The sequence below is a fragment of the Theropithecus gelada genome, chromosome 7a (assembly GCF_003255815.1).
Source record: "Theropithecus gelada isolate Dixy chromosome 7a, Tgel_1.0, whole genome shotgun sequence".
Classification (NCBI taxonomy): domain Eukaryota; kingdom Metazoa; phylum Chordata; class Mammalia; order Primates; family Cercopithecidae; genus Theropithecus; species Theropithecus gelada.
Window position 1 is genome coordinate 51682193 of NC_037674.1, and position 22815 is coordinate 51705007.

The window sequence follows — 22815 nt, forward strand, 5'->3', positions numbered from 1 at the left end:
GTACTTTCTTGAAACTGTTTTTAAATTATTTAAGATCTGTATGTATCATTACCCTTAGCAAGTATCTTGCCATGGTTAGTAAACCAGCTCTGTTATGAGAACTGGAATTTTTCTTTCATGTTTCTGGTATTGATTGCTTTGTTTTGTTTTGTTTTGTTTTGTTTTTTTGAGACAGGGTCTCATTCTGTTGCCCAAGCTGCAGTGCAGTGGCACAATCACAGTTCATTGCAGCCTCAACCTTCCAGGTTCAAGTATGACCCTCCCACTCAGACCCCCACCCCTACCCACCACCAAGTCACTGGGACTACAGGCATGTGCTACCATGCCTGGCTGATTTTTTTTTTTTTTTTTAACTTTAAATTCTGGGATACATGTGCAGAATGTACAGGTTTATTACATAAATATACATGTGCCATGGGGGTTGCTGCGCCTATCAACTCGTCATCTAGGTTTTAAGCCCCACATGCATTATGTATTTGTCCTAATGCTCTCCCTCCCCTTGCCTCCCACCCCCTGCGGCTAATTTTTTGTTTTTTTATAGAGACAGTGTTTACTACATTACCCAGGCTGGTCTCAAACTCTTGGGCCCAAGTGATCATCCCACCCTGGCCTCCCAAAGTGCTGGGATTACAGACATGAGCCACCATACCTGGCCTGATTGGCTCCTTTTGAAAGAAGGTTAAATTAGGGCCTTTTTTTTTTTTTTAAAAGACAGAGTATTGCTCTGTCACCCGGGCTGGAGTGCAGTGGTGTGATCTCGGCTCACTGCAACCTCTGCCTCACGAGTTTAAGCCATTATCCTGCCTCAGCCTCCCAAGTAGCTGGAACTACAGGTGCATGCCACTACACCCGGCTAATTTTTTTTGTATTGTTAGTGGAGACGGGTTTCACCATGTTGGCCAGGCTGGTCTTGAACGCCTGACCTCAAGTGACCCACCTGCCTTGCCCTCCCAAAGTGCTGGGATTACACGCGTGAGCCACTGCGCCTGTCCCAGGAACTTTATTTTGAAGTAGTTAGGAAGCGAAGAGTGGAGTGAATAAATGAGGTGGTAGAGGGCGCCATACCACCTGTATCAGGAGGGGGACTACTGAAAGTGGGCTCAAAATCCCCAATGTGTTTATATGTCTGGTTTACATTATCATTTTAAAAAAGGGAAGTCTGGTTTGTCTAAAGAGGTAAAATGACATGTATCCTATTTAGTGTATCTATTACATTAAATTGACTGGCTGTGCTTATTTGTATGGATAGGTATCTTGTTTTTGTTTTTGTTTTTGTTTTTTTAAGTACTCTTTTAGCTCTTTGCCAGCTTTCCAGCCTCACACTTGCTTCAGCTGTTTCTGGTGTGTTTTTAATTAAGAGCCACATGCTGCCTGGCCACTGGCAGGTGGCTGGCCATCTTTGCCCCAGCATTTATAAGTAGTTGCACCTATTTGCAGAAAACTAAATCATGACAGATGTTAACTTCCATAGGGAGTGCTATCAAGCTAAAGAAGACATTTCAGCCGGGCGTGGTGGCTCACGCTTGTAATCCCAGCACTTTGGGAGGCCGAGGCGGGCGGATCACGAGGTCAGGAGATTGAGACCACGGTGAAACCCCGTCTCTACTAAAAATACAAAAAATTAGCCGGGCGCAGTGGCGGGCGCCTATAGTCCCAGCTACTCAGGAGGCTGAGGCAGGAGAATGGCATGAACCCGGGACGCGGAGCTTGCAGTGAGCCAAGATTGCGCCACTGCACTCCAGCCTGGGCTACAGAGCGAGATCTGTCTCAAAAAAAAAAAAAAGCAAGCATTTCTTTGTTACTTATGTTTAGTAAGGTTAGCTGATGAGTTAGCAGAGCTTGGCATCTGTTTTTGACAGAATGTTCCTATCCCCTCTCAACTGGTATGCTTCCAAATGAGAGGCAACTTCATTTCCCATTTATGACTACAAGGGCAAAGATGAAAGAAGTGTGTTTAAGATTTGGTGGGATGAGCGAGTTTGAAGGAACATGTTTACCAATTAAGATAGGTTAGTAATGCTTCAGTACGGACAGCTCCCACATCTGAGTGACTTGTAAAGCCATTGGGTTTAATTTCTAATCATTCTACATGTACATTGATGTTTACCAGGGGATTTGGCATATCAGAATCACTTGGGGATTCAGGCCAAGGGATTGCCACCATTATGATTGTTGCTAGTCACTAGGAGGAAAAGAGATCTCAGAAGGATCTCACACCTTTAAATGCTCCAGCCTAGAAGTGATAAACATTACTTCTTCTCAACTCATAACTCATTTGTCAGAACTAGTTACGTGACCCTATCCAATCATAAGGGAGTCAGGAAGTTAGTCCATTTTTTGTCGGTAATTGGAGAGCAAGAGGGGCCAGAAGTATTGACAAAATGATGACCACATTTCCAAAACAAGAAAATTTAGGGAACACTTCTGCAAACATTTGGTTGTAGACTGTTCATTTAGGAGTCCAATAAGAATTTAAATCATTACCCGCAGATACAACAGTGAACTCCTTAGGGTATGATAGTCACTGCTCTTATTATTACTGGATGTGGAACAAGGCTATTGAGTATTTTAGTATTTGAATATATTTAAATATTTCAAGTTAAAAAAAAAACCTCTCAAGACAGAGCCATCTTTTGGTATTGTTTTGATTGTTATTGTTTGTTCATAACGGATCTTAGCAATTCAGGAAAGTTCAGGGGAAAGTATCAGTAAAGTCATCCCTTGTTAGGTTCCTCCGGTCTAAGATCAGTAGTCTTAAGCAAAGCACACGGTGCAGGTGGTGGTGGTGATAACTACCGTTTATCCAGCTTCATCCTGTGGTTCTTATGTGCCAGGTATTGCGCTGAATACTTTATGTGGATTGTATAATTTAATCCAGAAATAGGCTTGTGAGAGTAATAGGTGCTGTTATCCCTATTTTGCTGATAAAGAAACAGTCTTATGTAGCTAGTAGGGCAGAACCAGGATTCAAATCCAAGGAGTTTGACTCCCTACCTTATTTTTCTAATCACTACTCTATTCTATTCTGATTTGGGTCCTGAGCATACCCTTCTTTGTCTTCCTCTTCAGCTTGATGTAGTTTTAGAGACCAATCTGGCAACCATCCGGGTTCTGGAAGCAATACAGAAGAAGCTTTCCCGCTTGTCTGCTGAGGAACAAGCCAAATTTCGCTTGGACAACACCCTTGGGGGCACATCAGAAGTCATCCATAGAAAAGCACTCCAGAGGATATATGCTGATAAAGCAGCTGACATCATTGATGGTCTGAGAAAGAATCCCTCCATTGCTGTTCCGATTGTCCTTAAAAGGTACCTGAGCAAATGTGCCCTTAGTGCTTTAGTGTGTACTTCATTACTGGTTCAGTGTCCCATTAAATAAGTCTCTCATTTTCAACCTGGTTGTCCCATGAGACCTCTCTTTCTCCCCAACCCTGGGGGAGTATTTTAAAATACAGAAAAGAAGATAATTACCACCCATGTTCCTGCCACGCTCAGGACTAACTGTTGTTAACATCTTTGTGGTTTTTTTGTTTGTTTGTTTGTTTGAGACAAGATCTCTCTCTTTCACCCAGGCTGGAGTGCAGTAGTAAGAACACAGCTTACTGCAGCCGCAACTTCCCAGGCTCAGGTGATCCTCCCACCTCAGCCTCCTGAATAGCTGGGACTACAGGAGTACACCACCACACCCAGCTAATTTTTATTTTATTTTATTTTTTTAATAGAGATGAGGTCTTGCTATGTTTCCCAGGCTGGCCTCTAACTCCTGGGCTCAAGCAGTCCTCCTGCCTTGGCCTCCCCAAAGTGCTGGCATTACAGGCACCAGCCACACCATGCCCAGCCCCATGTCATTATTGACCATACTGTAAATCCTTTGTTAGGAGCTTGGTTCTCTCAGTATCATCTGGTAAAAACTAATTCTTAGTTGCTGCACAGTTCACAAATACCCAGATTTTATTTGTCCTCCCTCATCTTCCCCTCAAGAGCTGGCACAGATTGATGGTTTCTTCTTCTTGCCTGTAGTATTTAACTTCTGGCTTTTGAAATATAGGTTATTCTTCAGTTTTAGTGCTGTTTCTTTGTCTTAGCCTGTTCTCTTCTGGTTTATTAGAATCAGTTCTGATCAGAACTTTCCAGACTGTATCCAGAGGAACATAACTGTGCAAGTTCTCTGCTCTTGGACTTCTGTGTTTCTATTAGCATTGTGAACATTTTACAAAGTCCTACAGCAGAGAAACAAGAACTCTTTTTGCAAGGAATACTTACATCTCAAAGGTATTCCCTGGAATGCTGTTTGATAAGTAACCATTCTAGGTAAATTATTTGACTTTGAGATAACTCATTTCCCCAAAATAAGTCTTAGATAAGTAATTTCCTCATGAAACAGAGTTCAAGACTGGTTTGATAACATCCCAAGTTGCCAATAATTTTGACAGACCTAATATAGCTTTGACTTTTCTTGAAAGAAAGTAAACCTGGCAAATTTCTTTCTTCTAAACCCTCTGAATTCCCATGTGTTGTTTCCATCCCTTCCCACTTCACTAGGTTGAAGATGAAAGAGGAAGAATGGCGAGAAGCTCAGCGAGGCTTTAACAAAGTATGGCGAGAACAAAATGAGAAATACTACTTGAAGTCTCTGGACCACCAGGGGATCAACTTTAAACAGAATGACACAAAGGTCCTGAGGTCTAAGAGCTTACTCAATGAGATTGAGAGTATCTATGATGAGGTGAGCTGGGGTTTTCTACATCTGTGAGAGGACTCTAGTCTATGTTTAGCACAGCTTTGATTTCTGGAAATTACCTTTGTTAAATGCAGGTGAGACTCTCTAAGACCTGTTGATTCCTGCTTTATAGCTGTCATAGCCTTTTCTATTCCTCATTCTACTATTTTAAATCTAAACTTTACCTTTATACCTAAGCTATTTGACTAGTTCCCTAGTTTACTATCCTGGTTTCAACTTATACCTCCTGCCTCCATTTTCCACTTCTCCCACTGCCTGTTTCCCTCAAACAATACCTTGTATTCATATAGTCCCATCTCTCCTTACTATAGCTTCAAAACTTGTCATTGACCACCAAACTCTTTGTAATCCTTGCTTATTCAGCATGCCTACTAGAACTATAAATAGTACTAGGAGCTAGGATCAGAGATGAATAAGCAATCAATTCTGGTTTACATGGTCTCAGTTTTAGCAGATGGATAGAAACATAAATGCAGTGCAATTGGGAATTCCTGGAGTGGGGTGATCCTGAATTTTAAAAATAGTAAAATGAGCTCTTATGTGAACTCAATCAGGCCGGGGACAGTGGCTCACACCTGTAATCACAGCACTTTGGGAGGCCGTGGCGGGCGGATCACCTGAGGTCAGGAGTTAAGAGACCAGCCCTGCCAACATGATGAAACCCCGTCTCTACTAAAAATACAAAAATTAGCCGGGCATGGTGGTGTGCACCTGTAGTCCCAGCTACTTGGGAGACTGAGGTGGGAGAATGTCTTGAACCCGGGAGGCAGAGGATGCAGTGAGCTGAGAGCATGCCACTGCACTGTAGTCTGGGTGACAGAGCAAGACTCTGTCTCAAAATCAATAAAATAAATAAACTTAATCCTCCATATTTTGCTGATGTTACTTTGTCACCCTCCGTACCCCCACCCCAGAAGTAAATTACAGACCTCATATCATATCCTCTATATAAATACTAGTCCAGAATTTTGAAAGATAGTCCCACGGGGCACAGTGGCTTCCGCCTATAATCCCATCACTTTGGGAGGCTGAGGTGGGCAGATCACTTGAGGCCAGGAGTTCGAAACCAGCCTGGGGACATGGTGAAACCTCATCTCTAACAAAAATACAAAAATTAGCCTGGCATGGTGGCACACTTCTGTAATCCCAGCTACGCAGGAGGCTGAAGCATGAGAATGGCTTGAACCCGAGAGATGGAGGTTATAGTGAACCAGGATTGCTCCACTGCACTCCAGCCTAAGTGACAGAGCGAGACCCTTTCAAAAAAAAAAAAAAAAGAAAGATGGCTCCAGTTCTGTCCCACTCGCCCTGTAAGTCATTGGTGTATAGAAGGTACCTGTATTTTGACATCAAACCACATCTCCGTCATTACCTATTTGTTTCTGGAAGAGGGACAAAATTATTGTTACGGTTCGGCCCTAAGTTTTGTTTTTGTTTTTTGTTTGGAGAAGAGTCTCACTCTGTTGCCCAGGCTGGAGTGCAGCAGTACGATCTCGGCTCACTGCAACTTTTGCCTCATGAGTTCAAGTGATTCTCCTGACTTAGCATCCCGAAGGCTGGGATTACAGGCACCCACCACCATGTTCAGCTAATTCTGTTATTTTTAGTAGAGATGGGGTTTCACCATGTTGGCCAGGCTAATCTCAAACTCCTGACCTCAAGTGATCGCCCTCCTCGGCCTACCAAAGTGCTGGGATTATAGGTGTAAGCCACTGCTCCCAACCCCAGGTCCTAAGTTTTTTATTAGAAAAACATAGACACTGTAGTTGATAATGGGATGTATGGCTGGTGTGGTCTCGTAGGCATGTTGTCGCTGTAGACACCTCACAGAATATTTTTGTGTCTCTGTCCCATCAGAGGCAAGAGCAGGCTACGGAGGAGAATGCTGGTGTACCTGTTGGCCCACACCTCTCACTTGCGTATGAAGACAAACAAATACTGGAAGATGCTGCTGCTCTGATTATCCACCATGTGAAGAGGCAGACAGGCATTCAGAAGGAGGACAAGTATAAGATAAAACAAATCATGCATCATTTTATTCCAGATTTGCTCTTTGCCCAAAGAGGTGATCTCTCAGATGTGGAGGAAGAGGAAGAAGAAGAGATGGATGTAGATGAAGCCACAGGGGCAGTTAAGAAGCACAATGGTGTTGGGAGCAGTCCCCCTAAGTCCAAGTTACTGTTTAGTAACACAGCAGCTCAAAAATTAAGAGGAATGGATGAAGTATACAACCTCTTCTATGTCAATAACAACTGGTATATTTTTATGCGACTGCACCAGATTCTCTGCCTGAGGCTGCTACGGATTTGTTCCCAAGCCGAACGACAAATTGAAGAAGAAAACCGAGAGAGAGAATGGGAACGGGAAGTGCTGGGCATAAAGCGAGACAAGAGTGACAGCCCTGCCATTCAGCTACGTCTCAAAGAACCTAGTGAGTGCTGAGACCTTTGATTTACAGAGGATGTGTGAGGTTGAGGACCTTAGAGCTACCTAGACTTGGGACTGCTTCTTTTATTAATAGAGCACAGGCCTTAGAGTCTGTGTAGTTGGTTAAACTCTCTGAACCTGTTTATCTGAAAAATGGAGATGCTAGTTGCCTTGTGCTGTTGCTTTGTGCAAAGTATCCTATGCAGGGCTTAGATCATGGACACTTGGTCAGTGGTTGGTGTTGTGGACATACCAGGGAAAGGGGTATCGCTGTTAATTTGTCAAATGGCAGATTTCTGGGTTACTGCCAGCTGTTTCAAAGTACAGATAGAGACTAAACTGTCACAGTCAATTTCAATCCATGACAGAACATAAATTCCTAGTGCTTAAAACAGAATTTTCTCATATTTTTGGGCAGGACTTCCATTTAACCAGTAGGGTTTATGGCTCATTCCTAATATGTAGAAATAATTTATGTGAAGGAGACTGGAACTCAAGAGGTGATGTGAGACATGGAGAACAGGCAGGACAGGGATAAAGATGTAGAACCCAGGAAAAGGAAAGTAAGTGAGGGTTCAGGACGCTGTCATGTGCTTTATGTAATTTTGTACTGCCTGCTTCCAGTTCACTTCATAAATTAAGTACTTGAGCTATGAGCCAAAAGCTTTTTCATGAAGGATTTCTTCTGGGCTCTTAAGGAAATAGTCAATCTGAGGAGTGTATCTTTTTTTTTTTTTAAAGTGTTGCTGATGTAGGAAGCCCAGATATGGCCTTAGCCTTCTATCTGTTGAGGAGCTAATGACACTGGAAGTTCTGAAAGCTTTTATCTGGACTAGTCCTAGCCTGAAAAAGATAAATTTTAGACCTCATTGAGGTGATTCAATCTACTTGGGTAGAAATTAGAAATAAAATGGCTTATTCCTGGCTTGGCCATGGACTTAACCTGGTTTGAGGCTTTACGTAATGTTGTCTTGTCTGATGATGCCAACCCTCACATTTACCATAGCTTGTTTGGACTCAAGACTTCATTCTGGCATAAAAGCAGTTTTCATAGCAGTGGTATATTTTGGAGTCTAAAGCCCATACCTATTCTATGGACCTAAACAATGTGATACTCTGTGATGAAACTCAAGCCAGTTGCCTCTTTTAAACAGTAATTGTCCTGTTCTGCCTGTTTTTAATGAATTCATCAGACTTTGGATAAATGGAGACAACTCGGTTTTGCTCCTAGCATTTTTTCCCCAGCACAAACACGACTAGCAAGTAACCAATTAGTCAGTGACAAATAGTTGGTTTTGTAACTCTTTTCGTTTTAGTCAACTGTTTGTTGAAATGCAATGTATAGGCCGGGTGCAGTGGCTCACACCTGTAATCCCAGCACTTTGGGAGGCCGATGTGGGAGGATCACTTCAGGCCAGGAGTTTGAGAACAGCCTGGTTAATAAGTGAGACCCCATCTCTACAAAAAAAAATATATATATATATACACACACACACACCACACACAAGGTTCAGCATATATATATAGAAAAGTATACAAATCAGAATTGTGAAGCTCAGTGAATTTTTACAGACTAGACGTACCTGTGTTCAAGAAACGAAACATAACCAGTACTCTGATAACCAATCCTTTTTCCACTTTCTTGATTTCTAACACTAGAGATTAGATTTGTCTATTTTCGAACTTTATATAAATGAGTCTTTAGTAAACTAAAGGCAAAACTCTTTAACATTCCTTGTGCCCTCTGCTAGTTGCCAAATGTCTCTAACAACTGATGAGATTTATTCTAGCTAGTGGTTGAAATGATTCATGTGCAGTAAGTACAGATGATTTAATGCAATTTGTGAAATACAATGTTGCAAATCCATGTTTAAACAAAAGGACTTTGACAAATGCAGATTACTTCATTATTCATAAAGGATTTAATTTGCACTCCTGTTTTTCTGTTCCCAAGAGGTTTCCCAGTGCTGGAGTATGGCTGTGTCTGCCTTTTCTCATCTGTACTTTATGCTTCATTGAAATAGCTTTATGAGCAAGTGACCCATGTGAGGAATGCTCTTGTGCAGTCTGGGAGAGCAGGTTCCTCTCTCAGCAGGGGAGCCAACAGCTCTTTGAAGGACTGGCTTCCCTAGGATATTTTCCTCTGCTAAAATGGCCCAGCAGTACCATAAAGAACTATCTTTCTAGCATGGTCAGTCAGAATATTAGAAGCCGCTGTTAAAGTTGCAGAGTCACTCTCTGATAGATAGTGCTGGTGATTGTAGTCACCTGTCAGAATTCATCTCTGTTTACACTGGAATGAGTGAGTACATTTTGAATACCTGGCGTTCATACTTTCAAATGCCATTTAGGCCAGCTGTGGGATTTGCCCTGTACTCTATCCCTAGTCTTTTCTTAGCAAGGTAAGGCCTCACCTATCCCATCTCTCCCACAGTGGATGTTGATGTAGAAGATTATTACCCAGCTTTCCTGGACATGGTGCGGAGCCTGCTGGATGGCAACATAGACTCATCACAGTATGAAGATTCACTGAGAGAGATGTTCACCATTCATGCCTACATTGCCTTTACCATGGACAAACTGATCCAGAGCATTGTCAGACAGGTGAGGGCATGGAGGAGGCTAGGGTGAGTGAGGGAAGAAATCCTTACCTAGAGATGGACCAGGCAAAGAAAAGACAAGGAAAAGGAAAGGCAACTTTTTCATATAACAGTGTTTATGAACATAAGGTTCTGAAGAGAGGAGGGAAGGTTAATGTGATGCCTGATTTCTCATGTTAACAAAGTTGCAGTGTATGAGCCTACCTACCCCATATCTTTTCTTGCGGGCCACCTGTAGAGGGCAGTGGTCCTGACCCCAGCTTCCTGCCCAACTTGTCTATCTCTTACCTTGTCTGCCATGGGCAAGCACACAGTGTGGAACCTTGCCTCTTCCATAGGTGTTGGTAAGTTTTTTGTTTTTTTGTTTTGTTTTGTTTTTTGTTTTTTTTTTAAATAGAGACACGGTGTCACTGGTTTGCCCAGGCTGGTCTTGAACTTCTGGTCTCAAGTGATCCTCCTGTCTTGGCCTCTTAAAGCACTGGCATTATAGGCACGAGCCACTGTGCCTGGTCAAGGTGTTGGTAACTCTTATGTACTTGCATTATTCAATATTTGAAATTATTTTTATAAGAGGGTTCACATACATCTTTTACAATACTCTACCCACCTCACTTATCTGTGGTTCCCTGTAAGTCAGGTTTGTGGTTGGTTTTGTGTGTTCTTCCTGTGGCACCCTGGGAACTTGTAAACATGTTGTTCTTTACAACAATGATATGAAAAATAGCTTGTAACAGATAGTCACATTTCTACTTCTTGGACTTGAGTTCTGAACTCCCAGAGAGATTGTTGGTTAACTGCTTTTTCCTTTTTTTGGAGACCCAGCTTTACTGCTGATATATTGCAAGTCCCCAGTAGGGCTTCATTTTTCCTTTTCAGCATCCTGTTCTGTGGCTCCCTTGGCCCTTTGTACCCATATGCCGAAGAGCTGAAAATTGATGTGGGCCATGTGAAGACTGGCAAATACCTTAAAGTTCTTAGTGATGAGTCTGACTTTCTCCTTCTTATAGACATTCTGTGTGGGAATTATTGGTCCTGTCAGCTGGGTGGCTGATTTGAGTTTTTCAGAACTGTCTCCCTTCTTGGGGGCTAAGAGTTTCCTGGGGAAGAGGTTGAGCTTGGAGTCTTACTCCTTCAGGTGCTGAACATTGGCCCGCAGGGACGTGGTGGACTTATTCTACCCTCTTGTGGATGCTGGTCACCCTTAACTCTTCTGAGCTGAAGCCCCTGCCAGCTTGTACTTTGGTGTGATACCTCACTGTGGGACACCTTACCATGGGCCAGATGGGTCCAGATGCAGGGTGCAGGTCAATGTGGTGTGCTTTTGCTTGCATCTGCAGATCTTCTGGGCTGGCTGGTTGACCACGTGGCCATGGGCCGCTGCGATTCCTTGTGTAAGTAGGGCTTTAGGATCATGCTGTTCCACCTGGGCACCATGGCTACCTACAGCCCTCTTCCATAGAACAGCTCAGCAGAAAGGCAGTGAAATACTTAAGCGAAAACTTGCAAAAAGCAATTTCTAATTCTAGAGTCCACACTGCCACTATAGAAGGAAAGAGCTTGTTGCTTAATGTTCTCTTGGGCTAAAATATTGAATCCTTTGCAAAGTACCCCTGCTTTTGCCTTGGTTTTGGAAGGGTGCATGCTTTTGCACTCCTCCCACAGTGTCTATGCATGATTTAGGAAGAGCCCTTCACATAAATGAACCTTAACATCTGGGGGAAAGTTGTCAAATAGTTGTTTCCAATAAGTTGAAGAAGTTATTAGGCCTTCCCGTAAGAGGTCTGGATGGTAACTGGCAGAAATCATTAGATGGATACATAGTCACCCATAGTCATACTTTTTCAGACTAATCTTCCTTAACTTCCCTGAAATTTATATAAAATACAGACTCCAGTTACCCTGTGCTTATGTTGCTGATTACAGGCTTGACTGCTCCTTCAGCTAGGAACAAAGTCTTTCATACCACCAGCACAGCTTTAAAAAAAAATCCAATAAAACTAACTTTTAATAATTCTGAGGTTGATTTTTGAAACAAGAGATATAGTTATTTATTCTAAGTATCTGGTTATGATTTTGAATCAGTAATAAATACTATCACCACCCACTCCACCCCTGCTTTTTTTTTTTTTTTTTTTTTTCCAGTGGAAACAGAGGTTTCATCCAGAAAACCCCAAAACAGTGACTTTTTTTCTTCAACCCAGGGTCTCACTCTCTTGCCCAGACTGGAGTGCAGTGGTGTGATCTCAGCTCACCGTAGCCTCGACCTCCCACCTCAGCCTCCCAAGTAGCTGGGACCAAAGGGGTCACCATGCTGGCTAATTTATTGTATTTTTTGTAGAGATGGAGTTTCGCCATGTTGTCCAGGCTGGTTTCAAACTTACGGGCTCAAGCGGTTCACCTACTTCGGCCTCCCAAAGTGTTGTAATTACAGGCATGAGCCACTGTGCCCAGCCTACAGTGACTTTTTAAAACATTTTCAAGCTTCCCAACTCCTTTAATTGGAGGTATCTCTTCTCTCATTCTCCTCGTATTTGGTGTTCCCTCAGATTTCGCTGTTGACTGGATGTACAACATATATTTCAAAGTCAAAGCTGGTCGTGGTGTACAACATGTATTTCAAAGTCAAGGCTCACACCTCTAATACCAGCACTTTGGGAGTCCAAGGCAGGCATGTATCTTGAGTCCAGGAGTTGGAGAACAGCCTGGGCAACATGGGGAAACCTTGTTTTGTATTAAAAATACAAAAAAATTAGCTGGGCGTGGTGGCACATGCCTGTAGTCCCAGCATACTCAGGAGGCTAAGGTGGGAGGATTATCTGAACCCAGGAAGTTGGGGCTGCAGTGAGCCGTGATCGCGCCACTGCACTCCAGCCAAGTCAAGCCATTACACTTATCTTACCTATAGTAGACTGGCTTAAGAGGGATTTGTGTTAAGAATACAATAGGCATCCTCACAGACATTCAAGTACAGAACTCAACATAGGACCACACCATGGAAGGACTGGGCTGGGAGGTTATTTTTCTCTCCTGCAGGCCTTCACTGTGGACTTCTGCTCCATGCTTGTGCTTTGCTCTGCAGATGGGCATTCAGCACGTGCTCCAGGCTCCTCCAGCCTCTAAGGCTTTGGCTTGCCCTCCCAGTACCCCTGGTCCCAGTGTTACTGGACCTTTCCATACAGATGCTCCTCCTCAAAAAATATATTGAACACTCTGTGTCATTTCCAGTTATCAGGATAGAGAATCTGATCTGCTCAGCAGTGGGGGTAGGAGTTCCATAGTTGCCCCTGGATTTGTAGTGCTGCCTTTTCCAAAGACTCGAGGAGGGGCCAGATATCCAAAAAGAGGGTGTGGGGGTGGGGGGAATCAGTAATACGTCTACTTCAACAAGAACGTATAAAGTAGAGGCGGTGGCTCACGCCTGTAATCCCAGCAGTTTGGGAGGCTGAGGCAGGTGGATCACTTGAGCTCAGGAGTTTGAGACCAGACTGGACAACATGGCAAAACCCCATCTCTTCTGAAAATACAAAATAGTTAGCTGGGCGTGGTGGCACATGCCTGTAGTCCCAGCTACTTAAGAGGCTGAGGTGTGGGAGGGTTGCTTGAGCCCAGGAAGTTGAGGCTGCACTGAGCTGAGATCACAATGCCACTGCACTCTAGCCTGGGTGACAGAGTGAAACTCTGTCTCAAAAAACAAAAAAAAAAGTATAAAGTGGAAGCATCTGTATGCATGATTGAAGTCATGCTTTCCATCTATTTTTTCCACCTTTTTTCTCTCTAAAACACTGTATCTTAATCTTTTGCACATGATATCAAGTACTCATAAGCATTATTTTAATGGTTGTATCAGAATCCTTTATCTGGACTCATTGTGATTTATTTATCCATCTGTAGTTGCTGGAGATACTGCCCTTTCTGCCACACTCAGTCACCCGTCTGACCTTGCACTGTGTCCAGTTATCTACTAATATACATACTGGTCATTTAGGACTTAAAGTTAAGAATAAATAGTTATTGTGGTTCCTAACACTTCAAAAAGAATGTATCTTCCTAAAAATAGAATGGCTTGGTGTTTATGATAATCTTAAAGTAAAATAGACAAATCGATATTGAAATTAATGTTTTGCTTTCTTCTTGTATCTATTTTTCACTTCTGTCATTTTGGTGATAAAGTTTCATTTGGAAGAATTTTTATTTCAAAATAGAAATAGCATGACATGAGAATGGGAACTCTGAAAGGTTCAACTTTCTAGTCATTAGTTTCCTAAGATTGTCACAGAAGTACTGGATAGTCAGTCATGATTGGCCTGTATGGAAAGTGAGTTAACATTTTGTACAATGTAAGCCCTATACTTTCTATCAGATATAGAAAAATAGGTGGTGTGTTTGGAAAAGTATTGGGCTATAGGAGTCAGGAACCTTGACTTTTAGTCCCAACCCTGCTTCTTCAGCTGAGCACCCCAGGCAGTAATTCAGCAGCTATTTCTTACATACTTAATGAGTTTCAGGCTTTGTAGTTGGGCTGGGAATAAAAACATAGATATTACATTCATGATTCTCCAAGGCTCCCTTCCTCACCCCAGCTCATGGTGAGCTTTGCAGTGGTGCAGTCTCGGCTCACTGCAATCTCTACCTATCAGGTTCAGGCGATTCTCCTGCCCCAGCCTCCCGAGTAGCTGGGATTACAGGCACCTGCCACTACATCGGGCTATTTGTGTATTTATTAGTAGAGCTGGGGTTTCGCCACGTTAGCCAGGCTGGTTTTGAACTCCTGACCTCAGGTGATGGGCCCACCTCAGCCTGCCAAAGTGCTGGGATTACAGACGTGAGCCACCTTTCTGATGCATTGTGTAAATTTGTCTCCTAACTGTCCCCAACTCTCTCCAGCCTGCTTTCCAGGGCAGTTGTGAGGATCAAATGAGAGAAAATATGTATGAAAGCAAATTGTAAATGATTTTAAAATGCAATAAAAATATGACCTATAGAAAATTATTTAAAGATCCTTAGAATTTTAAATAGTACAATTATCCTGAGTTCTCTATGGTTTTTATTTTAAGTAGATATGAAAGTTTTACCATGGACCACTGATACGGCTGAAAATCTTGGCTTGATTATTCTCCAAGAAAATGATACAGTGGTGTGATACAGTTTGTGTGATTAATTTTCTAAAATTGCCAGCTCCCCCCCGCAAAAAAAAAACCTTTTTTTGAGTTGAGTGACTAGATCAGTCAAAGGAACGTTGACTCTATAGTGGAGAAATGTTTTCTGTGTTCACTAACATCTTGCCTTTGTTTGATTCCAGCTGCAGCATATCGTGAGTGATGAGATCTGTGTGCAGGTGACTGACCTTTACCTGGCAGAAAATAATAATGGGGCCACCGGAGGCCAGCTGAACACACAGAACTCAAGGAGCCTCCTGGAGTCAACGTATCAGCGGAAAGCTGAGCAGCTAATGTCAGATGAGAATTGCTTTAAGGTGAGAGTTGTTCAGGTAGTCAAAGAACTTGCTGGTGACAATGTAAGTTGTTAGGATTCTCTGAACCAGAAGTTAAAGCCAGGGTACGTTGACCTGTGATTCTACTCCTGGAACTTTTAATGAGTTCACCAGAGAAATACAAAGTAGAAGTGATTGTCTTCCTGGACAATCTTCTTTGTTTCTTTCCTGCCTTTAAAAAAAAAAGAAAAAAAAAAAAAAACTAGTTATATATGATTTTTACAATTTTGCATTCTTTTTCTCTGAACATTTTTCATAGTATGCTTTGTAAATATTATTGTTAGAAAAATGTTGGTACATGAAATCCATGGTCATGATCATTATAGAAAGAAAAAAATAGGCCCGGCACACATGGCTCACACTTGTAATCCCAGCACACTGGGAGGCTGAGGTGGGCGGATCAGTTGAGACCACTTGGGCAACATGGCAAAACGGCATCTCTGCAAGAAATACAAGAATACAAAAATTAGTCCAGCGTGGTAGCGTGCACCTATACTCTTAGCTACTCGGGAGAATGAGGTAGAAGGATTGCTTGAGCCTGGGAGGTCGAGGCTACAGTAAGCCCTGATCGCGTCACTGCACCCCAGCCTGGGTGACAGAGCAAGCATTTTCTGTCCCCAAAAAATAAAAAGGAAAATAAAATACAGATAACCAAAAAAAGTCACCTTAGAATTCTTTCCTGAAATTATCATTGATGACATCTCTATGCTTCTAACTTCTCTATGCTTGAGTATATATTTTGAAAGAGTTTATACTGGACAAAATGGTCTTTTTCCCCGCCCCCCCGAGTTGGAGGCTCACTCTTGTTGCCCAGGCTTGGAGTCCAGTGGTGCTATCTCAGCTTACTGCAACCTCTGCCTCCTGGGTTCAAGCAGTTCTCCTGCCTCAGCCTCCTGAGTAGCTGGTGTTACAGACACGTGCCACTATGGCCAGCTTTTGTGTGTGTGTATGTATTTTTAGTAGAGACAGGGTTTCACCATGTTGGTCAGGCTGGTTTTGAACTCCTGACCTCAGGTGATCTGCCCTCCTTGCCCTCCCAAAGTGCTGGGATTACAGGCATGAGCCACTGCACCCTGCCTAATTTTTGTACTTTTAGTAGAGATGTGGTTTTGCCATGTTGGCCAGGCTTGTCTCAGACTCCTGGCCTCAACTGATCTGCCCGCTTGAGCCTCCTAAAGTGCTGGGATTACAGGTGTGAGCCACTGCATCTGACCTGAAATGGTCTTTAATGTATTTTTGATCAATTAGCAATACTTCTGGGTCTTTAATGTCTTTTTTATGGCTATTTGATATTCACTTTTTAGAGAATTAATGCCTGTATTATTGGACATTTAGGTTGTTTCCAATTTTTCACCATTATAATGGATAATTATAAAAGCAGATAGTTGGAAACAACCTAGACGTCCAACCCACTGTGGGGATTGGTTAATGACATCCTGTTATGAATACTGGAGACAGATTTTGCAATTCTTAAATTATAAATTGTAAAAATGCAGGGTCTGCCCCCCATCCCCCGAAATCTATTTTGGAAGTAACTGTATTTGTGTATATATGTTATGTTATTGTCAGGTTGTAAGCTTTACTAGTAGAGATCATTTTTTAAAGCTTTAAAAGAACACTGAGCTAGATCTAGCTTCTGACTCTATGTGTTTATTGACTAGTGGTGTGCGTTGAGAAACCAGAACTCTCTGAATTTCAGTTTTGTTTCTGTAAAATGAAGAAAGTTGAAATAAAAAATTCTCAGGTTTCCTTCCAGGCTCTGATCTTCTCCGTGTGATTCTGATAGTTACCTTGTCTATTATGTCCTAGAAGTGGGATTATCAATGGACAGAGCATTGACATTTTTTGGTTCTGGCTACATGTGCCATGTTTCTTTCTAACAAAATATTTGTTTTGTAAAACATTCTTACTGGCATTGATTATTATGTTAGCGAATTCTAGAAGTTTGAAACATGAAATGGTACTTTTTTCTTTAACATATTTCATTTTACTTGTTGTAAGTGTAGACTTTTGCCTTTATCACTGGCCTCCCAAGATCCAGTATCTTCCTCATCTCTTCAGTTGGAGCAAAGTTTACTAAGTTTATTGCCTCTGCATCTCTCATTTCCTTGAGAAGATAGATTATAGCTATAGAGACGGTCTTTTGTTTACGCTTAGGTTTCTTATTTGCAGCTTATGTTTATTCAGAGCCAAGGCCAGGTCCAGCTGACTATTGAGCTTCTGGACACAGAAGAGGAGAATTCGGATGACCCTGTGGAAGCAGAGGTATGAGCAAGTGCATCACACACCCCAGGTGCCAAGCAGAGCTGGCGTGTCTTGAGAGTCTGTCTAGTGACCGTGTCTGCCAAAAGGCCAAGGCACCTTAGGCCTGTTTAAGGGTCAGGACCTGGATGCTTAAAGTACAAGTCAATCCAGCCATGTCTTTAGCTGAAGAGAAGGGCTGCCTGGTTATAGATGTTAACCTCATCTTGCACTTAGTAAAGCTATCTCCTCTAAGTAAGTCTTATGGTTGGCAGCTTTCCTGTTTTTTCCTAAAGTATAAAAAACAACAAATGAGGTACTGTCTTTCTCATGTCATCTGGATTCTTTGGGTCATGTTTACTTTATATTGGACTGATAAAGCACAGAGTTTTCAACCCCTGAATAGACAGGTGTGATTATCATAATTAGTTATGGCATATAATGTACACGGGAGATGCAGGCCATATGTATGATGTTGCGGGGGACATGTGGGATGACCTGTTTGGTGGGAATGTTGGCTTGTTGGCAGATCTTTTTGTTTTTTAAAGTGATGTCAGAAATCTAGATTGTAATGTGAAGGAAACTTTCACACATTTGCCACTGTAAATTTTGTTCTTTAACAAAATCCTCTGTGGGGAAATGAAACTTGTCAGTGAGCCAGCTTCTACCTGTTTATGACTTCCGATAACCTTAGCACCTCAGAGAAACTTAACAGTATTACTGGCTAACAGAATTTTTAATCTGTGTTCCAGTGCCTACTAACAATCATGTCTTTATAGAAAGGGACTTTTTTGATCTTGAAATTTATGAATTTGGGGCATTGTAGTCATAGAATTTACTAGAGTACCCAATGCGTTACGAGCTGTTTTTGTTATTTCCTTCTACCTGTATTTTGTGTTTGCCATCTTAGCGCTGGTCAGACTACGTGGAGCGATACATGAATTCAGATACTACCTCTCCTGAGCTTCGTGAACATCTAGCACAGAAACCAGTATTTCTCCCCAGGTGAGTGAGCCATGTCATTTGTCAGCAGTCCGTACTGTGTGTGATTTAGGAATGGAGAATTAAATGACTTTCACGTTCTTGGCTTTCATATATTTTATTCATTTGTTCTGTCTGCTGGGGATGCTAATTCAAGGTTTATATGGCTGTTCACAACATGGGCTTACCTGGAGCATGTGTCAAAGCATCCGGGAGGTGAGACTTACAGAGAATCAACAATAACCTCCCTACTTTGGATGGCAATGTGTGTCAGAGTCTCCATGGTTCGATGGAAGAGGACTCACAGGACTCTGCATATAGTCAAACTGATACAGTGCAGCAAGAAGATGCAAAGCAAAATCAGCAAAGGGAAAAGGTGCCTGTGGCAAAGCTAGAGGAATCCAGGTGCAAGCTTCCTAGAATCCTCTCCCAGTGGAGTCACACAGGACACTCTTAATTCTTCCAACAATGAGTGTGACAACACATGTAAAATGCTGTCTTACCAGGGCAGCTCATTAGAGACTATGCCAGGATTTTTATTGATATCTAGTCATCTAAGCACTGTATGTCTAGCATGTACCAAAATCCCAAACTCTCAGAAAGAAAGCAGGTTTTCAGCATAAGCTATAGAGTTTGTACAGATAGTTTAGGTACAGTGTGACACTTACATGAGTTAAGGAATGATAGAACATTGCCCAAAATCCAAGATCCCAGCCCCTAGCCAAGGGCCAGCTTTTATAAGCAGGCTTTTCAAAGAATAGCAGTCTTAGGCCTGCTACATTAACTCTTTTCTGCACAGAATTTTAAAAATGTTCCCTCTGTATATAGGCAGATTGTGATACTGATCCTCCAAGTATATGATAACAGAGTTTAAGAAGTATAAAATGGGTAGAATGGCTTTCTTCCTTCCTAAAAGTTTTGAATTGAAATCTTATGTCTTAGGTTTCCAAGAAAGTATCATCCCAGTGTTATTAGACTTATTGAGTCCTAATGAGGACATGGGCAAAGGGGTACCAGAAAAATGGGCCCTGCCAGGTTCTCCATTCATGGAATCATTTAACACATTTGAGCAGTTGCTCTGTGTCAGGTTCCTCTCAACAAAACAGGCTCCATGCTAATAACATACTACAATAAACCTGTCATCATGTGTCTCTCACCAGTATATGAGGAAGGAGGCACATTTATGTACTGTGAGAAAAAAGAAATTGATATAATCGTTCTGGTGGCAGGATAGTTGAAGTGTATGGAACCTTCCCTCCAGAATTTCAGTTTTTAATGATTTGTCTGACAGCTAAGGGGCTCATCTTACTGGCCTTGAGACCCCTTACACTCTTAGAGCATGTGTTCTCCAAAAGCTTTTGTTTATATGGATTATACTGGTAATATTTACCAAGTTAGAAATAAAAACAAAGAAATGTTTTCAATCTTTAATTCATTTGAAAAATAACAATATTGGGTCGGGCGTTGTGGCTCACGCCTGTAATTCCAGCACTTTGGGAGGCCGAGGCGGTGGATCACGAGATCAGGAGATCGAGACCATCCTGGCTAACACAGTGAAACCCGTCTCTACCAAAAATACAAAAAATTAGCTGGGTGTGGTGGCGGGCGCCTGTAGTCCCAGCTGCTCGGGAGACTGAGGCAGGAGAATCGCTTGAACTTGGAAGGTAGAGTTTGCAGTGAGTGGAGATCACACCACAGCACTCCAGCCTGGGTAACCAAGCGAGACTCTGCCTCAAAAAAAAAAATATATATATATATATATATATCCCATTATATTTTTTAATAATATTTTTTAATGAAAAGCTAATTCAAAACAAAAATTAGTGAGTAGACTGGCATTGCTTGTATTTCATGAATTTGTTTAATGTCTGGCTTACTAGAAGAACAGCTGGATTCTCATGTCTGCTTCTACATTCAATCTGTTGCATTATGTTGTTTGGTTGAAATATGTGAAGAAAATCTGGCCTCAAGCAAATGTGTAGCTGGAAAAAGGAGTATTTTCAGATAGCTGGAAAAAGGAGTATTTTCAGATCCTTCAGATAACTGGATATTCTTTGATATGACAACAAAACCACAAGTGATAGTTTTTGTTTTTGAGACGGAGTTTCATTCTTTTTTTTTTTTTTTTGAGACGGAGTCTCGCTCTGTCGCCCAGGCTGGAGTGCAGTGGCCGGATCTCAGCTCAATGCAAGCTCCGCCTCCCGGGTTTACGCCATTCTCCTGCCTCAGCCTCCCGAGTAGCTGGGACTAAGGCGCCCACCACCTCGCCTGGCTAGTTTTCGGAGTTTCTTTCTTGTTGCCCAGGCTGGAGTGCAGTGGCGATCTTGGCTCACTGCAACCCCTGCCTTCCGGGTTTAAGCAATTCTCCTGCCTCATCCTCCCAAGTAGCTGGGATTACAGGCATGTGCCACCACGCCCAGCTGTTTTTGTTTTTTTAGTAGAGATGGAGTTTCTCCATGTTGGTTTGGCTGGTCTTGAACTCCTGACCTCAGGTGATCCACCTCAGCCTCCCCAAGTGCTGTGATTACAGGTGTGAGCCACCGCACCTGACCCCAGTGATAGTTTCTTTCTTTTTTTTTTTTTTTTTTTAAATTTGAGATGGAGTCTCGCTCTGTCGCCCGGACTGGAGTGCAGTGGCGCTTTCTTGGCTCACTGCAAATTCCGCCTCCCAGGTTCATGCCATTCTCCTGCCTCAGCCTCCTGAGTAGCTGGGACTGCAGGCACCTGCCACCACGCTTGGCTAATTTTTTGTATTTTTAGTAGGGACGGGGTTTCACCATGTTAGCCAGGATGGTCTCAATCTCCTGACCTCGTGATCTGCCTGTCTCGGGCCTCCCAAAGTGCTGGGATTACAGGCGTGAGCCACCGTGCCCAGCCAATAGTTTCTTAAAGGTTAGTAGCAATATCAATTTATATATCAGTGGGCTTTTCATACAGTTGTCAAAATCCATCATGTGTCTCTCACATGTGTTACCAAATTCCAATATCAATTTATCCATCACTGAGCTCTCACATTCATTCATGTGTATCATGAAGGAATCTTTTTTTTCTCTATGATTTTGTAACTATGCAATTGGCTATTTGGAAACATTAGCTCACTAAGTTGTACAGACCTACTAAATGTTGATATATTTTACAGTGTCTCCAAAAAAAATCACATTGATTAATATCACTATCACTAGGTCATCAAACACATCTTTAAGTATTGGGAAGCTGTCAAGCTCAGGGTGGCTAATACCAGTTCACCACAATTCATAGTTTTGCTTGAAAATTCTAATCTTATTATTGGCAACATTATTTTCCTTGAAGTGATAGGCTCCCTTGTTCATTTTTGAGAAAACATCTGCCAAATACTTGGCTGAGATTGACTATATTTAGTCAGTTGTTCTTTCAGGTAAAAATGGTGATCCACTTACAACTCAAGCAATTGCTCAAGTGCTTTTCTTTAATAATACCATTGTACTGGCCGGGCGCAGTGGCTCAAGCCTGTAATCCCAGCACTTTGGGAGGCCGAGACGGGTGGATCACAAGGTCAGGAGATCGAGACCATCCTGGCTAACCCGGTGAAACCCCGTCTCTACTAAAAAATACAAAAACACTAGCCGGGCGAGGTGGCGGGCGCCTGTAATCCCAGCTACTCGGGAGGCTGAGGCAGGAGAACGGCGTAAACCCAGGAGGCGGAGCTTGCAGTGAACTGAGATCCGACCACTGCACTCCAGCCTGGGCGACAGAGTGAGACTCCGTCTCAAAAAAAAAAATACCGTTGTACTTTAGCACACAAAAGTGCTTTATATGTAGTTCCCATTTTATCACACAGCATGTTAAAAATATGTAAACTGAGGGGTTGGGATTTAATAAAAAATGTTACTCCTTCATCAGAAACATTGGTTTTTTTTTTGAGGCAGAGTCTCACTGTTGCCCAAGCTAGAGTGTGGTGGCATGATATTGGCTTACTGCAACCTCCACCAGCCAGGTTCAAGTGATTCTCCTGCTTCACCCTCTCAAGTAGCTGGGATTACAGGTGCGCGCCACCATGCCTGGCTAATTTTTGTGCTCTTATTAGAGATGGGGTTTCCCCCAATTGGCCAGACTGGTCTCAAACTCCTGACCTCAAGTGGTCTGCCTGCCTCAGCCTCCCAGAGTGCTGGGATTATAAGTGTGAGCCACTGTGACTGGCCCATCAGAAACCTTCTTAAGTGAAACTGGCTTTTTTTCACTTAATGTCATTGTGCAGTCAGTGTGAAGTTCAAAGACTTGAATTGCAATTGCATGAGGTTACAAAATCGTGGAAGTAAAAGGATTCATTCATGGTACAAGATAAACCAATAGAGTTTG

General features: G+C 42.4%; 1 protein-coding gene and 1 pseudogene across 4 annotated transcripts in view; one reads left to right on the forward strand and one right to left on the reverse strand.

Moving 5' to 3' along the window:
* SIN3A (SIN3 transcription regulator family member A) overlaps positions 1–22815 on the forward strand; it is an 87832-nt gene that overhangs the window by 57070 nt on the left and 7947 nt on the right. For all 4 annotated transcript variants that reach the window (XM_025390247.1, XM_025390249.1, XM_025390245.1 and 1 more), the window contains 7 exons: positions 3070–3308; positions 4542–4725; positions 6598–7171; positions 9602–9771; positions 15067–15240; positions 17431–17523; positions 18410–18504. In XM_025390247.1, the coding sequence (XP_025246032.1) occupies positions 3070–3308; positions 4542–4725; positions 6598–7171; positions 9602–9771; positions 15067–15240; positions 17431–17523; positions 18410–18504 (1529 nt within the window). The remainder of the gene's footprint in view (positions 1–3069; positions 3309–4541; positions 4726–6597; positions 7172–9601; positions 9772–15066; positions 15241–17430; positions 17524–18409; positions 18505–22815) is intronic.
* Positions 10627–11201, reverse strand: LOC112627702 (annotated as a pseudogene).